This window comes from Anticarsia gemmatalis, chromosome 8 (genome assembly GCF_050436995.1).
Source record: "Anticarsia gemmatalis isolate Benzon Research Colony breed Stoneville strain chromosome 8, ilAntGemm2 primary, whole genome shotgun sequence".
NCBI classification, from domain to species: Eukaryota; Metazoa; Arthropoda; class Insecta; order Lepidoptera; family Erebidae; genus Anticarsia; species Anticarsia gemmatalis.
In genome coordinates this window covers 10,690,829-10,706,850 of record NC_134752.1, presented here as the reverse complement: position 1 = coordinate 10,706,850, position 16,022 = coordinate 10,690,829, and the positions used below count along the sequence as shown (strand labels likewise).

The 16,022-nt window shown below is 35.4% G+C and overlaps 3 protein-coding genes across 5 annotated transcripts in view; 1 reads left to right on the top strand and 2 right to left on the bottom strand.

Moving 5' to 3' along the window:
* Positions 1 to 16,022, bottom strand: part of LOC142974909 (uncharacterized) — a 196,029-nt gene that overhangs the window by 98,615 nt on the left and 81,392 nt on the right. The window contains exon 2 of the mRNA XM_076117479.1: positions 13,328 to 13,706. Within this exon, the coding sequence (XP_075973594.1) occupies positions 13,328 to 13,446 (119 nt within the window). The 5' untranslated portion in view covers positions 13,447 to 13,706. The remainder of the gene's footprint in view (positions 1 to 13,327; positions 13,707 to 16,022) is intronic.
* Positions 711 to 6,060, bottom strand: LOC142974730 (uncharacterized). Its single transcript, XM_076117216.1, has 5 exons — positions 5,908 to 6,060; positions 4,726 to 4,860; positions 2,872 to 3,079; positions 1,560 to 1,676; positions 711 to 1,046 (listed from the first exon to the last, which is right to left on the bottom strand). The coding sequence occupies exons 1-5, from the start codon at positions 5,938 to 5,940 to the stop codon at positions 736 to 738; spliced, it is 804 nt and encodes a 267-aa protein (XP_075973331.1). The 5' UTR covers positions 5,941 to 6,060; the 3' UTR covers positions 711 to 735.
* LOC142975070 (uncharacterized) lies at positions 10,112 to 11,828 on the top strand. 3 transcript variants are annotated; one of them, XM_076117719.1, is made up of 4 exons: positions 10,122 to 10,260; positions 10,605 to 10,619; positions 10,719 to 10,869; positions 11,086 to 11,828. In XM_076117719.1, exons 3-4 carry the CDS (start codon positions 10,722 to 10,724, stop codon positions 11,790 to 11,792), a joined length of 855 nt encoding a protein of 284 aa, XP_075973834.1. In that variant the 5' UTR covers positions 10,122 to 10,260; positions 10,605 to 10,619; positions 10,719 to 10,721; the 3' UTR covers positions 11,793 to 11,828. The 3 variants fall into 3 exon arrangements, with proteins under 3 accessions (XP_075973835.1, XP_075973834.1, XP_075973836.1); XM_076117720.1 differs by lacking the exon at positions 10,605 to 10,619 and having other exon boundaries at positions 10,112 to 10,260; XM_076117721.1 differs by lacking the exon at positions 10,122 to 10,260 and having other exon boundaries at positions 10,605 to 10,623.

Here is a 16,022-nt window from a genome sequence, read left to right as displayed (position 1 = left end):
TGATAAATTGATTCGCAAAATTTTTAGTAGGCGACGAAGTGTATTTGTTCTTCAATTACTTACTTCGTAAAAATACTACTCCTACAATATTCACGCCGAAATAAAAACTATTTCGCAATATAAAGCCAAAAGACGGTAACACGTTGTAATTTTCTTAAGTACATACACGAAATTACGTAACATGAACACAATTACGCACGCAGGTATTAAGGAATCTCAGAAAATTGTCTGCTTACCAGCCTTTTGCACGAGTATTTGCTTTTATTTGATGTCGAATAATGTCTTCTTTTGAGCTTGTTAATCATCACAGTTACCATAGAAGCCAGATTAAAGAGACCTATATTTTTGTTGACATAAGCTTGGCCCAGCATTTTTATATTTTCACCACTGGGTCGTACTATGCCTGTGTAAGTAAGCTACCAAATAGAAATTACTTTTTCTTCAGACATAAACTATTTTAGTAAAATACATTTAATTTTTTTTCTCTAAATACTTATTACCTTTTTGGTTTATTAAATCACGTAAGGGGTGAACGGATTCGAAAGAAATTTGGCATACAGATAGAATATATGTCTTGGAATGAAACATAGATTACTATTTATCCATGGAATCCCGTGGAATAATTTCGCCTTCTACAAGGACGAAGTTGCAGTCAGAAGCTAGGCACACCTACTTTGCTAAATAAGGGGTAAAATAAAATACACCAATACCAGATTCATCTTTATAATGAACATTTTAAACAGCATTAATAACATTTGTGCTGCTTGCTTGAGGAGCTGGAGTACTTGCGGTGGAAGAAACCGTCACGTTCTCAGCATCAGGTGGTGTAACGGGATGAACAGAAGTAGTGGGGATGGTAGAAGGCTTAGGAGTAGCTGTAGAATCAGTGACTATAGGAGATTCGGTCACAGGAGCGAGGGTAGTGGTTTTAGGTGTCCCTTCGGCATTCGTTGCATTATCTTTATCGCTTCTACGTGTCGCGTCCTGTCGAGGTTTTATTGCTGAAGCTGCTACAGCTCTTTGGGCACAATCCAGTAGCTTACGATCTTTGAAAGAGAATATTATGAATGTATTTTTTTTATTTAAACTTAATATACAGCGTTGTGCAAAGACAGACTTAACGCTAGGAGCATTTTCTATCAGTGTATTGTGGGGTGATGCAGAGATTACTATGAAATAGGTGTTTATTTCTTATGTTAAGAAGGTTTTTTAAAGTAGTTTGAAGAAATTTTAAATGAGAAAGAATGTAACTGGCATGTAAGTTTAAAAGTTTTCGTTCTAGTCGGAGATGCCGAGAACTTTTAATGCAATCGCTGTTTTAGTTGAACTGACTTAAACGTTTGAATTTCCAGAAACGTTAAAGTAGTTTATTAGTTTTAAGAAACCTTAATTCTTTATCTACCAGAAGAAGGTTATATGGGTTAGACAGGATTTGAACACAGCAGAGCTCAATTGAATGTGTAATTTCCAAAAGGGCTTATCTCTCATTACAGAGATATAAGACATAAGCCTTTTTAGAAATTTCACGTACAACTATAGCGAAATATATTTCTTCTTACCAACAAACAGACTGCTTAATCCAGGGATATAGACAGCACCGTCTCCAACTCCCATTTCCAATTGAGCTTGACCAACGTTTGATATTCCCGTAGAGTTCAAACTAATTGTGCCTTTACCTTGAATGGCAGATATTTCAATTAATATTACAAACACTCGATTGTTGACAAGTTTAAAGTTATCTGCTGTCCGTGAAACAATTTACTATCATTGAGTTGATACCTCTAATATATGACAAAATAACTAATTCTAAATGGCACCCCTAATTAAAACTATCGCGTTATTTAACTGGGTGTGTGAAAAAATCGCTATAAGATAGGCAAGACATATTATTATTATAAACAAGAGATGTACGTGACAGAAACGCAACAAATACTTTCTACTTTCAAGTTTACAATTTTCTACAGGATCGAAAGTTTGACATTTAAAATGCACTTAATTTGTTCGCGTAGCCACGTTTCCATACCATACAAATTTTGTGTCCATAGCTAGCCGGTGGTCGATAGTTGAAAATATTAGGTCGGGGAAAAAGTTTTTCGCATTATAGTATGTATGAACTTGTAATAAAATCTTTTCTCTACACAAGAAACCTAATGAACCGTGTACTCATTTGTGACTCTTGAAGCCAAAGAGATTTTATTACAAGTTCATACATACTATAATACGAAAAGACTTTTTCCCCAACCTAATAGTATCCAACAGTAGTTATCCACAAATTATTCGCACTTGCAAAGTTCTAAGGTTACATAACAAGCAGTAGTTATTATATTATTGAATGTATGTATGTATGTATGTGCATACAGTTATGCACGCCGCAGGGTTAAGTGGTGTCCTCTACTAACTGACCCATCTCACGATACACTCACTATCTATGTCAAGGTGCTCTATGACGTCACTTATGTACATTATATTTTAAATGCTAAGATTTATTAAGATAGCTGGACATATTTTTCATCATAAATATTTTTAATCAGATATTTTGTTAGGAATTGAAGCGCAAAAACAATTTTACGTTTAAACAGAAGCTATTACATGGTATCATGTTGCAGATGTCATTTGTAATACCATCCAGCATGTCAACAGACCTTCTACACGGTTTTCTATACTTTTATTGTCCTGCATGAGCAAAATATTTGAACCACCATTAATTCTAATCTAAGAATTATAAAACAGTCTAACCGCAGTCAGCTATTTGCTCTTGTCACAAATAGTGGCAGAAACCACATTATTATCTGCTTATCTGTTAAAAACTTAGAACCAAATCATTTAAATAAAGAAATATAAAAATGCAATTTCAAAACAAATCACTTTTACCATTATTGCCATATTTGAGTTTAATATCAGCGGCTCCGACGGCGCCGATACCATTGACTCTAAGTTGCACGTCGACGTTTTTCAACAAATTCTCACACTCGTTATCATGCAACGTTGCCAGTGCATCTACATTGTTAGAGAATTTATTTGTAGTGCGTTCTACCTTTTTCTTCTTTTTGTCTCTCACTTCTTTAAGTTTTGATTCTAGCTGAAATAATGGGTTTATTTTATCAGTTTCTTTGACTTCTTCCTTGTGCTTTATACTTAAGACCTTCTTGATTTAGTGGTCACATCACTGTACACATCTATTGCACTGATGTCACAGCTTTAAAGTTGTTAGGCTTGCCACTCACATATTTACAAAAACTGAATGGTAGCGATCGGTACTGAAGGGACTAGTCGATCAGCACAAGCCAAACAACTGCAGTAATTACTTCAAGCCGGTTTTGTTGTTCAATAAATACTACCGAATCGAACGTGCCGGCCCGAATATGTGTGCAGCAAGCCTCACTATTGCACGTTGTAAAGATTTATGTAGCAAAAATTTATTCACGAAAACGAATTCCTGTTAAACATAGTATCACAAGTTAAAATGGAAATGTCATCCGGGATAAAAATAATAAGCAAAAATGCTATCGACATCTGATCTCTGAGGAAAACAGCGCAAGTAATGGATTGGACCTTTCACGGAAGCAGGCAGGGATAATCTCCGAAAAACAAATTTTACGTCAATGACAGATAAATTTACAAATATAGGGTAAAGACACTTCGTAAAATTAAAATAACGGCTTTAAATACCTTTCATCTTTAGAGTGCCATGGATTTAGGAGAAAGTGTCGAAGATATAAGTATGTTTATCTGTCTTGAACGGCTTACCAGAGGTTATTAGAAATGAAGAGAAGTAGAGTATATTTAAGAATAAACTTTCAAGAGACTTACTACACGAATAACATGTAATATAATAATAATGTTTATGTATTGTTTTTTGTTTTACGTTTAAATAATGTAATTAATTATTGTTATGTACCATAATTTTCGATCCTACAGTCAAACGGCGTCGGTTGTTTTGTGGGACATCAACTAAATAACTATGTTATAAAGATGTTTAATAAATAAAATATAGATAAAGTTATAGGTGTATATAACGCAAGTGTTTCTGAGAGCCCGAGGTATAACGGGGTAATTGATTTGTTTCAAAGTTCGCACATCGAGGGTAATATAGCAAAGGATCAATTGTTCCTTCAACCAATCTAGTTTATAGTTATAAGTTTATAAACTTTCTAACTAAGACTGTAATATCGTTGCCAAGATGCGATGTACTGTACCCGTTTGACGACGTTTTAAGCGTTCGTTGTTTAATATTGAAGTAATATTGAAAATAAACTCATTAGGTACTCACTTAAGAACTAAAAGTTCTATTAAAACGTGCGAGTGTGCTTTGGTTTTAATCAATTTTGAAACTATAATACTTTGCTAAACCGCAACGTGTCTTTAAATGCTGCAAATTTTGACTCCAAGCAGACATGCACGAAAATTATTTCTGATAATTTTGTCGAATAGGTATATTCTTATATGTAGAAATAATATCACGATTCTGATTTAATATTTTTACTGTGATCGATTTACGGCAATTTAACATGGAAACTAACATTAGAACATTTCTAAGGCTGTTTGTTTCACAACCCTCCGCCCTTACCACCATAATATATATAATTATTAAAAAAATCCGTAGAAGGAATCATTTTAACCATCAAACGTTTTATATTTAAGAAGCGAGTTTTTTGTATATAATATGTATAACACTAAATATCCTTTCAATATCCTTTTCGATTCCTTCACTATTATAATACATACCATATCTAATAAAACATCTTTTTGTTCTAAAAACGCGTCGTCGACAATCTCGCTCCGTCTCTTAGGATCCAAGAGAGGTTTGACATTGAGTACGGTATTATTATTTGCTTCACTGTCCTCTAGTATTGCACACATCTGTTAAAACACAAAATATGATATTAAAGAAATATGATAAGTGTACGTGAAAGTATTATAAACGCGAATGTTTTTCTAAAGTTAAGCCAGTTTGTTAGGGGACAAATGTCCCACGACATGTGTCTGTTCTCGTTTGACATATTATTATGTGGCGACATTGCTTGCTTATGTCCGAAGCGAAGTTCGGCAACGTTGCACCACTTTAAACAACGTCACTGGCCATAAGTATAATCAATTCTAACATAACTATTATTCTTATAGCAAATTAAGGTAAGAATAACTTAAATCTTAAAAAAAATACATCTGAATAAAAAAATAGTTTTGATTTATTGTTAAATTTTAAATAAATTGTATTTTTACATTAAGAATTTTATTTCGTAGTAAAATATGTAGTACGTATACTCTCGAGCAGTATCAAAACTCTACAAAAATGTCGACAATAAACTTAGGTTTTTCTTACGTGAACGGATGAATATAATATGGATCTACATTTTGCCTGTCGGCGTAACAAAAAAACCTCATCTGTATCGTTCAGCGATAGCCAAACGTTTCAATTTCAATCCATATTTATAGGCAAAAAGCACAAAACAGAAATACGAACACAGATCAGATGAAAAACGATACCAAATTGATTCTCTATTCTGATTGGCGCGTGTATTGCCTACATCTGGTTCTATTCATAATATGAGCATATAACTTAGCTTTGTATTTTTTTATATAAAGGAACTTTTATCTGTATTAGATTAAAATTATAACACTAGAATTACGAAGGCCAAAACGTCAAGCAATCCGAAATTAAATTGCGTAATTGACTTAGTTTCATGTTATATTTTTCCCTTATGTGGAATGTAGTATATAACAGCATACGCATAGTGGAACGAATAATTATACGTTATAGTTCAAAACTTTGACAAACCGAAAAAATCCCCACAAAATCAAAAAGATACATGTAAACTAAAGTTTACAATGTTCGAAAACACAAAATCATTTTTGGAGCTATAACTTGTGCGTTAAAACAAAATGGCCGAATTCCAAGCGTGTACGTACCAATAACGTGAATGCCAAATGTGCGAGTGCCATTTCTGCGTTTTACTGTTAACGTGCTAACCAAACCGTTTGAGGGTTGCCAGTCCAAAGAACGAAATCTACACCGAAGCTAATAAAATATGTATGACGTCACGCATGAGGAAATACGATTGTTTTTACACTTTCCTTGACAGATTTTTGGGGTAAAATGTTTTCCCTTATGTACTTATAAAAATTGCGTAGGAGTTTCGTGTTTTGAACATGTATAACAGATAAATTGTTTTCTAATATTTGAGAAATTTTAAATTGCCTTACCTGGTTCCTGCCTATCCCTTTGGGAAAAACGCTTAGTTTATGAATATAAATATTAAAAACCACAGTTTACGCTACGTACATGTATTTAAAACTGTATATGACTGTTGTACTATGTTAAGATACCAAAACTACATTATAAATAATTTCATCACATTTACTTAGTTTGCTGTCGTAACAAAGATTAGCTACAATGAAAATCTAAAGTACTTTGGTCCAATTTGTACCAGCAAATTAATTAAAGTAAACCAAACCGATTGACTAAAACTTATAACGACTGAAGGGAAGGTTAAACAACGTATCATTGAAATCGGACAAACTTTCAATTTGTTTGAAACCAATCGCTTTTACATTTACAAACTATTCGAATTCAACATTCATTTATTCACCGTAAATAGAGTTGTACACAGTTTGGTATTCTAGCAAATACTTCGCGTATTTTAGCTTTATTGTATAACTAGCTGACCCGCGCAACTTCGCTTGCGTCACCTAAGAGAGTGAGTCAAAGTTTTTGTAACATTTTTCGTTGCTACTCCGCTCCTAATGACCGTAGCGTGATGTTATATAGCCTATAGCCTTCCTCGATAAATAGGCTATCTAACACTGAAAGAATTTTTTAAATCGGACCAGTAGTTCCCGAGATTAGCGCGTTCAAACAAACAAACAAACAAACTCTTCAGCTTTATAATATTACTAGCTGACCCGCGCAACTTCGCTTGCGTCACATAAGAGAATCATAATTTTCCCCGTTTTTGTAACATTTTTCACTGGTACTCTGCTCCTATTAATCGTAGCGTGATGATATATAGCCTATAGCCTTCCTCGATAAATGGGCTATCTAACACTGAAATAATTTTTCAAATCGGACCAGTAGTTCCTGAGATTAGCGCGTTCAAACAAACAAACAAACAAACAAAGAAACAAACAAACAAACAAACAAACTCTTCATCTTTATTATATTATTATAGATTATATAGTATAGATAAATTAAACTATTATAAATAATGAAACTATGTATAATATTTAGATTGCCTCTGTGACACGGTCAGTTGTGTTGACTGTTGACTTAGCGGTCCCGGGCTCAATGCCCATGCTGGACAAAGTGCTATTGGTCTTTTTCTAATTGATATTAGATTATTCTCAATAATAGTCCGAAGATTAGTAACGCGCCTGGTATAAGGCAATCAGCTCACCTCCAACTACAATACAAACATTGTGAATGGCGATACGCGGGCGTCGTTTTCATATAAGTACTCTGCCTACACCTTTAGGTATATCAGGCGGATATAATGTATGAAAAGAAAGATAATGAAAATATTTATAAAATATCCCGCGATAGAAACATAAAACGGCAACCTTATTTAATTTGGGTGTTAAACTTTTTAGTTATCAATCAAACTAATTACTTTCCCAAAAAAATACTTGGCACTTGAAATAAAAAACACAAAAATGTGACATATAATTACCATTTTCATTTATAGTTCTACAAAATATTAGTTAACCTTTAAAATGATACGCAATCACCCCTTTATTGTCGGTTTTAACGGTCATTAATTCCTACCATTTTCATTAAAAGCCAGCCCTTCGAAATGTTTTCATTCGTGTCACCCCTCTGAAATGCATTAGTGCACTATAAACATTTCAGTAATGAGTTAAGGAAGGCGTAGCTGTCAAACATTAACGATGGCTGACATGACGAATCGATTCTTGTAATAAGTATAACCAATAAATTATATAGAAACATAAATAATCGGTAATAACTAATGAAATATAATTACGCCACTTATTCAGAATAGGGAAGTCGAATAATTATTAAACTTGTGATCGAATTCATAAATAATGTTGCATTTAAAATTACAGTCTAAAAAATTACATCAGGCACTCAATTGATCCTAATGAAAATACTAAATTGAGACGCCACTACCTCGAATTTCTATGCTAAAATATGTCTTTGATATTTCATAGCTCGTAAAAAGGTAGTCGCCTAATCTATTACCAACAGCGTGTAAAAAAACCTAAACTATTTAAATTGAATAAAATCTAATCCCCAGCGTAATTACGAAAATAAATCGTTTTAAGGTTCCTGAAAGACAGGCAAAGTGTGATAGGAATAGTACATGTAGCGGCTCGCTACATACAGCGACATCTACTGGGACCAGCGCGCAACCAACCACCACGCGCAGTGTGACTGACGTCACAAGTCCTAGATCGCGCTATCGAAGTTTGCACTGCAACTGACTATATATACAAGTTCCCGACTACAACAGTCGGGCAGCCTAGGCCCACCAGGCACGATCACCTCGCCTGGTCGGAGGATCCTCCCTTTGTGTTGGAGGAACGTGATCACCTCGTTCCTCCACAGTGGTGACCCCGACGTGATTGGAAGCAGCCTTCACGAGGAGCAGACCAGCAGCAGCAAACCTTCGCACCCTCGTCACTCCTCACTCCTACAGCAGCAGTCGTACAACTCCAGCCAGCATCTTCGGCCACACCAGGGCACTCCACGAACATGTCGCTCACGCACATGACTGGCATACCCTACGGCCTCAGCGGCATCCAACCTGGGCATCATCGTCACGCTACTCTGACGCACCCAGGGCACCGCAACGCTTCGTCTCGACTCACCGCAGACAACAAGCACCTCGCCCCGACTCACTGGGGACACTTCACCGCACACCGCACACCGCACCTCTCCGACTCACTGGAGTTAGCGGCATACAGTTCCGACTCACTGGGACTAGCGGCATACAGTTCCGACTCACTGGGACTAGCGGAATTCGAGTTCCGACTCACTGGAACTCATCAATGCATGGCACTGGAGAGACTGACGGACATGAAGAGAAGATCGACCTACGGTCTGAGGGGGAGTGATGTAGCGGCTCGCTACATACAGCGACATCTACTGGGACCAGCGCGCAACCAACCACCACGCGCAGTGTGACTGACGTCACAAGTCCTAGATCGCGCTATCGAAGTTTGCACTGCAACTGACTATATATACAAGTTCCCGACTACAACAGTCGGGCAGCCTAGGCCCACCAGGCACGATCACCTCGCCTGGTCGGAGGATCCTCCCTTTGTGTTGGAGGAACGTGATCACCTCGTTCCTCCACAGTACACGCAACATTTAAATAAAAACTCGGCTCAATAAATTTACCCCAATTTAGGGGTAAACGTTGTTGCGTGCAACACTTAACGTATGAAGTTTTACGATCAGTTTCAGAAATCGAGGTTTATAAATAAATACAATTTAACATTTTATTGCTTGCATACGCCTGCTGAAATGCATTCGTATCGAAATAGGAATAAATAAAACGACACTTCAATGAGAATATGCAGAGTTCCTTCACCGATGCTAAATATACCATTGAAGGGTATAAAGTACCTACTTATATCATATAAACATAATCTTTATAATCTCGTAAGAAGAAATATAGATTGCGGAACTTTTTTCGTGGAACCCTTCGTTTAAACGTCTAATGTCTCATTATTCTTTAACTCTTTTCCACGAATTCGTCCACATGAAAAGATTTCATGCGATCCCCTTTCTAATGTATAAAAGTATTTTTCACGACAATCATGGAGCTTTAAATTTATAAAAGAGAATTAAATCAACTTCGGAGACTACATTATAAATGATTATAAAGCACTAAAGAAAAAAAAACTTTTTTAACCAAGATAAAATATCAAAAAGTATTATATAACATGGAAATCTAGATAAAAAAAAGCTTAAAGTTAGTCCGGTTGTCAATAAAAACAAAAGAATTATCTTCTCATCTTATTCATCCTAACATCCATAAGTATAATATCGCACGTAAGCCTCCGAAACCCCTTTCAATACCTATATCATAATAAAAGTATTCCTAAGTTCGATCAAAGGATGCTGAGAAAGTACATTCATAATCTCGTTTCAACCAAAAATTTGCCAACAATTGGTATTTCTCAATCGCTTCGATAAAATGGAAAAGCAATAAAACCTAAATCGAAGTTGCGAAACAAAAAGAATTTGATTTGAGCCGAATTTCAATCAATTCGTTATTCCTTGTAGACCGAGCGAGAACGGTAAGCAAAACCTCCCTTAATATTCATTTTTTAAGCTCTTACTTAAATCAGAATCTTGGTTATCCTTTGTCCATTTACAATATTTATCTTTTCTTGAATTTATAAAACCGGAACGCTTTTTCTTTTAAACCAGACGAGGTTTTTACAAATGCTGTTTTTATACCGAAACAACGTATACTTCTATGTATATTTGTTCAATCCATTAGAAACAGAGGCTAATAGCATTCGGAAATGCAACTGAAGCGAATGAAGGCAATTACAAAACAATTAAAGACACGATACGTCGTAGCTACCTAAAGACAGCTGTTATAAAGTCGTTTCTAATTTGATTCCTTTTATTCCAGCAAAGTAAAAACTTCGTAAGTAAGACTAAAATCACATTCTAAAACTTATTCAATATCAATATCTGGAGCAAACAAAAATGGAGAGTCTTAAATAAAAATGTCATTTTATTTTAGAGTATGCTGTCGAACGCGGTGGCTGTTCTGCTATCGTATCTGGCCGTGGCCTCGTCCCGCGAGACCTACAGGCCTATGCCTACCATAACCAATTCTCTAGTGAATCTCGGAAAAATGGAAATCGCATTTTATTTCAGCGGTAACGGTCGTGGTAAGATACAGATATTTTAAGATGGTATCCCAAAAGAGTGGAGCATAAGTATATCATATAAATATATCGGTTGTCTCTTTGTTTGGGGATACGTTTTGATTTGTTTGTTTAGTGGTTTTTCTGTTTTGCTGAATATTATTCCAATACAAACTTATCGTTTACGTATTTTATTCGATACGACAAAGGAAAAAAACTACTTTTGTTTTATGTTTTCAGATCAAGGTCATCATGCGGAATCTTCACGATCGAATGTTCCAGCTTTCTTACAAAAAAATGAGCCTGCAGCAGACGAGGCTTGTCCATGCTCCAGTCTTCGTAACGTCAAAGACTCTTTCTTATCCAACCCTACAGGGATCCTTAACAAGATTCTGATGAATAATGATCTCTTCTCTTCACACAAAGAACCTTTCACTTCTACTCTATGCTGTGAATCTCATGAGAACGTACAAGAGGGTACTGTTGTGTTCGAGTTTCCTGCCAACCAAAGAAATATGAAGCCCCTATTACCTCGCAACACCATACCAATAACAAACAGTCCTTTACCAATGCAGATGCCATTGATGCCCTTCTTATTCGAGAACCCAGTTCCAAACAAAGCTTCATTACCCCAGCTAAAGACAAAATCGATTGAAATATTCTTATTCCCAAAGAAGAAGGACATGGGTGGGTTCGAAGTACCAAAATCATTCTCAAAAAAGCGAGACTTGGTATCGAAAGACAATATCCAGATTGTTGGCGACAGAGAATTAAGGAATGACGTAAATCTTTTCAAGCCTGATCTTCCAGTAGTGAAGAAAGACTTGAATCTTCAGGAGAAGAACGAAAAACAGATTGAATTGAAAGAGGAGAAAAAAGAAGATTCAGAGAAAGAAGTTGTTGAACAGATTATAATTGAACCTGCAAGCAAACCTAATGCTGTGTGAACTTCTTTATTAATAAAGTACATTGAGGTATCGTTACCAGTCGTTTTAGTAGAAACTGTGGCAAAACATTTTGGCACCACGCACGCTTAAATTATGACCGTGTCCAGAAAGGAATTCGCTGCGATTCGATCCACAACCTTCGTGCGAGTTTAAAAGTCGTGTGAAACTCGAAAGAATTGCTGCAAATTCTTCTCTTCTGGACAACGTCTAAACATTCAATAATTGTCACACGATTAGTAAAAAATATAGAAAGTTTGCCACTGCACATTTTTTGCTGCTAAAATGAAAACTGTCTCCAATAAATATTACTTCTATGTGACATGACCTTTGCCAGACGGCATCGTATCACTCCCTAAAAAAGACATCTTGAAGCAACGAATCGTAATGAATACGATCGCTGATAAGTTTCGGCTGTCGCTCCTAAGATAGCTGATTAGATTTACCAAGTCTTAGTCAATATCGATCAGTAGCACGAACAACTTCGGTTCTGTGTCTGACTTAGATAAATTGCGGAATGGAGACTGGAATACTAAAAAGCTTTCGATTAAACATTTAGTTTTATTGGAATTCCGTATTCGTGTACTTCGAGAAAAAATGCTAATGATTGTTTTAAGACAATCTAGAGTTGTCTAAATCGATAAATATTGTAATGTTTACAATAGACTATCATTATTACGATACGTTTTCATATTTCTGTTATAGATATGTTACGTATTTATATTTGCTTGGTCTTTACGAAAATAATCTCAGATAGTAAGAATATTCTTTTCTCCAAGTTGCGAGAGTGTCAAGTAGATAGCAGAATAAAATAACAATAATCGTAAATCAAACTACCAACACGACCGCTCTGCTCAAATGACCGGAGCCTAATGAAGCTGTTTTGTACCAACAGACTTGCACATTCTAACTTTATCGCTAAGATTTATATACATTGCTGGAATATATACGCGTAAAGAAAATGTTTAGTTGAAAAACAGCAATGTACATCGTTCGCGTCGATATGCTCGCGGCAAACAGGACTTGCGTGGGCAGATCGTGAGCCCAGTAAACTCGGTGCGTGCCTTCAATGCTAACTACCCTCATTTGCATTTGTATAAGCAAAGGGAATTATCTGCAGGTAATGTGTAATGAGACAAAAGCTTCATTGAGGTCGGGAAAATTATGTTAGTATTTTTCATGACATGACTTCGTTAGAGGTCATGTTACATTTTTATTGAAGCATGTCAAACTGGTGGATTATATTTTATGTTGAGTCCTGTCTGCTCAGAAATTTTATTCGCTCAATATTTCCTAATTAACTATTGTGACTTTTTACCGCCACTGTTTAGCGTCGTAGCGTTATTTTGTCGCCTACCAAGATCTTTATTTAATACATAGGATTTAATACATGGCATGGGTAACAAATTGTATTGTTACATGTAGGAGACGTAGGCAGTTTAATAGCGAACGATTCAAATGAGTAGAACCTATAATAAAAAAGGAGATAGAGCATAGATAAGATATTATTTCCTAGTAATATAGATAAATATACTCACTGTTTTTCCTTCCGCTGCTGCCTCTTCTTCTTAAAAGCTCTCTTGACTCTCAATAGTAAGAAGGCGGCTCTATCGATAGTTAGCACTGAGGGCCGCTTGGCGGCGCTAGGCTCATCCATCCCCTCTTCCTCGGGCGGCTCATCGCACAACCTCAGGCCGAGCCATCGCTGCTTAGTCGCAGTCCTCGTCTTGACTTCCACGGGAACAGACTTTTGGGAAACGCACTCTATAGCATTTTATTTTTAAACACTAGTTATAGGATTACGGCTAAATATCCATTTAATTACTGGTAGAACACTGAGCACTTAATGTAACACTAATTTACACTCGTTGCACTATGTAGAGGTATGGTTTATAGAAATCTATCGCGGGTGTTCACCTGAAACAATATAAATAACATTTTATTATGGCGAAAAGTTCTTATGAGCAATTAGTGACATGATAAAGATAGCTTTTATTCTTAAATTTAGCCCCAATAAAGATTGAGCCGTTTAAATTAATCTACACTTCATCGCTTAACTCAAATACAAAATATGTTACTTATCCTAACCATGTCCTGAGATGATCTGGAATCTAGATATATGGAGATACGATATTTTATGGACGGTCAAATATAACAAACGATCAAGGTGTCTGAAAGTCCACGAAAAATTCATTGCCCTGTGGGATTCTAAATTAAGCTTTAAATAAAATAAATCTTATTAATAACTCAGCGTCAAACTTACGACCTCAAACTGAAATAAAAAGACAAAAGTAGACAATATAAAGAATGCAGGTCTTAAAAGCTAAATTGAATTAATCGCTCTAATCTAATATGATCCTTTGACATCTAGTTTTTGAGTGAAATGTAACAGTTGTGATGAATTATTTCGGTCTGGTGCACACGGCTGGGTTAAAGAGGTCTGGCACAAAAGTTTGACAAACTAGTTTATCTATATTCTACGAACGTATTCACAAACTGCATCACTGTCAATTGATTTTGGTCCGTTGAATTTGTTTGAAGTGATTGCTGATTTGAGTGTATTGGTATAGTGCAAAATTTGTATGTATCGTGAATACACATGATAGATACAAATTTTGTATTATATTTGTAGTTAGGCAACCTAAATAATACTTTAATTGGAATCGTATATCCATTTACCCCTCAAATTGGCTGCCAAGAGTACCTAAATCATAAATACATAGGAATAACGAAATGAAAAGCCGAAATTGGAAGTTATTGTCTACAACTATCCGCATATGTATATAACAATAAAGGAACGCTATTACGTGTTAATGAGTCACGATCAATGTTAGACTCTTAAAAAATCTTTGATGCTTGACTCTTATATCTAACAAATATGTTCAGATAGCAACACTACCTAAAATATCAATATAGTATTGAGCCTATAGTACATACAATACAATAATAATAAATCGAATTACAGTACATACGTATACTGCTAAGAAGATTCCACTAATACCTCATATATTTCTGTTCAAATTGAAGCGTACAAGATACATACATCGTCAATAAATGTCACTGAGTAGACATCGCATTAGCAAACACGAGTTATATATTACCCTTATACAACGTATCGATCATATTACTAATATTAGATTCCGCGAAATAATGATATCTATACTTAATGTGTAATATGAATGTCTGTTTATTTGTTTGTCAGCTTATATTGTCTGTAAACTACTGCACCGAATGCAAGTTCACTCGCGTACATCGCTCGATCCGCTGTTTCTGAAATTTAATTTCCGAAAAAATGAACGTATAAAATTTCGCATTTCAGTGATTTAGTATAGTAAAAGACAATACTAATATTGAACTATTGATTTGGTAGGTTGCCACACATTGTAACTTTACAGATGAAGACTAGTAGCGCTATTATCTACAGTCGGTTCCATCGAGTATTGATGTGACATTTAAAGTGTAGTGCAAAAATAGTTCTTAGAGTGCCCGCTAGAGGCGCTAATCAAGCACTCGTACAGCCGGTAGCTAAAAGTTGTAGGAAGTCACCCTTAAGTTACTATAGATTTTTAGAAAATAAGCGTCAGGTATAAGCTAATGTTATTAATGTAAATGTGTCAATGTCTGTGTCAAGCCACTGGTAATAACTAGTAAATTATATACTCAGTGAAGGATCTACAATACTATATTAGGAAATAAGAACGTTAGTGTTTGAAGCTCACACATTGTTTGTTAACTCGCGAACTGTAGTAGAACATATTGCTTATGTAAGCGATTCTAACATCATTGGTAGCTGTTTGTGCTTTGAGTTCAACTTGATGTGGTTATTTTTGGACATTTCTGTTATTAGTTTTATACTGTGGTGTTTTTCATTTAAATTATCCTAAATATTATTAAAAATATTGCTAAGTATTTGCTTCTCTTCATATAGCTTGTGAGGTTGCTTTCAGCAGTCGGTAGGTACAGGAGGAAACCCTTGCCCAGCAAGTGGAACAGTAATGGGTTAATTTATTTAATCATTCATTTATAGTTAATGTAAAATACACTTTTACTAAACAGCTCAATTGTGAATCAATCAAAACACAATTAAAATTATTATAATTCATGCATGCAACATAAATTCCGTCCTGTGAAACATTCGTACAATAACACTGAAATCACAACACTATCTACAATAACAATACTGTTATTAATTATTTAGCCTTTGTCAACGTGATTCAATTAACATTTAACTAA

What these genes read in the sequence shown, in the direction of transcription:
- LOC142974730 (XM_076117216.1), bottom strand. Translation starts at nt 5,940, where the DNA reads ATGGCACTCGCACATTTGGCATTCACGTTATTG. An exon ending in ATTTGGCATTCACGTTATTG is followed by an intron (nt 4,861 to 5,907) that starts GTACGTACACGC and finishes GTGTTTTAACAG; the next exon opens with ATGTGTGCAATACTAGAGGA. An exon ending in ACTCAAATATGGCAATAATG is followed by an intron (nt 1,677 to 2,871) that starts GTAAAAGTGATT and finishes CTGCCATTCAAG; the next exon opens with GTAAAGGCACAATTAGTTTG.
- LOC142975070 (XM_076117720.1), top strand. Translation starts at nt 10,722, where the DNA reads ATGCTGTCGAACGCGGTGGCTGTTCTGCTATCGTATCTGGCCGTGGCC. An exon ending in TTTCAGCGGTAACGGTCGTG is followed by an intron (nt 10,870 to 11,085) that starts GTAAGATACAGA and finishes TTATGTTTTCAG; the next exon opens with ATCAAGGTCATCATGCGGAA.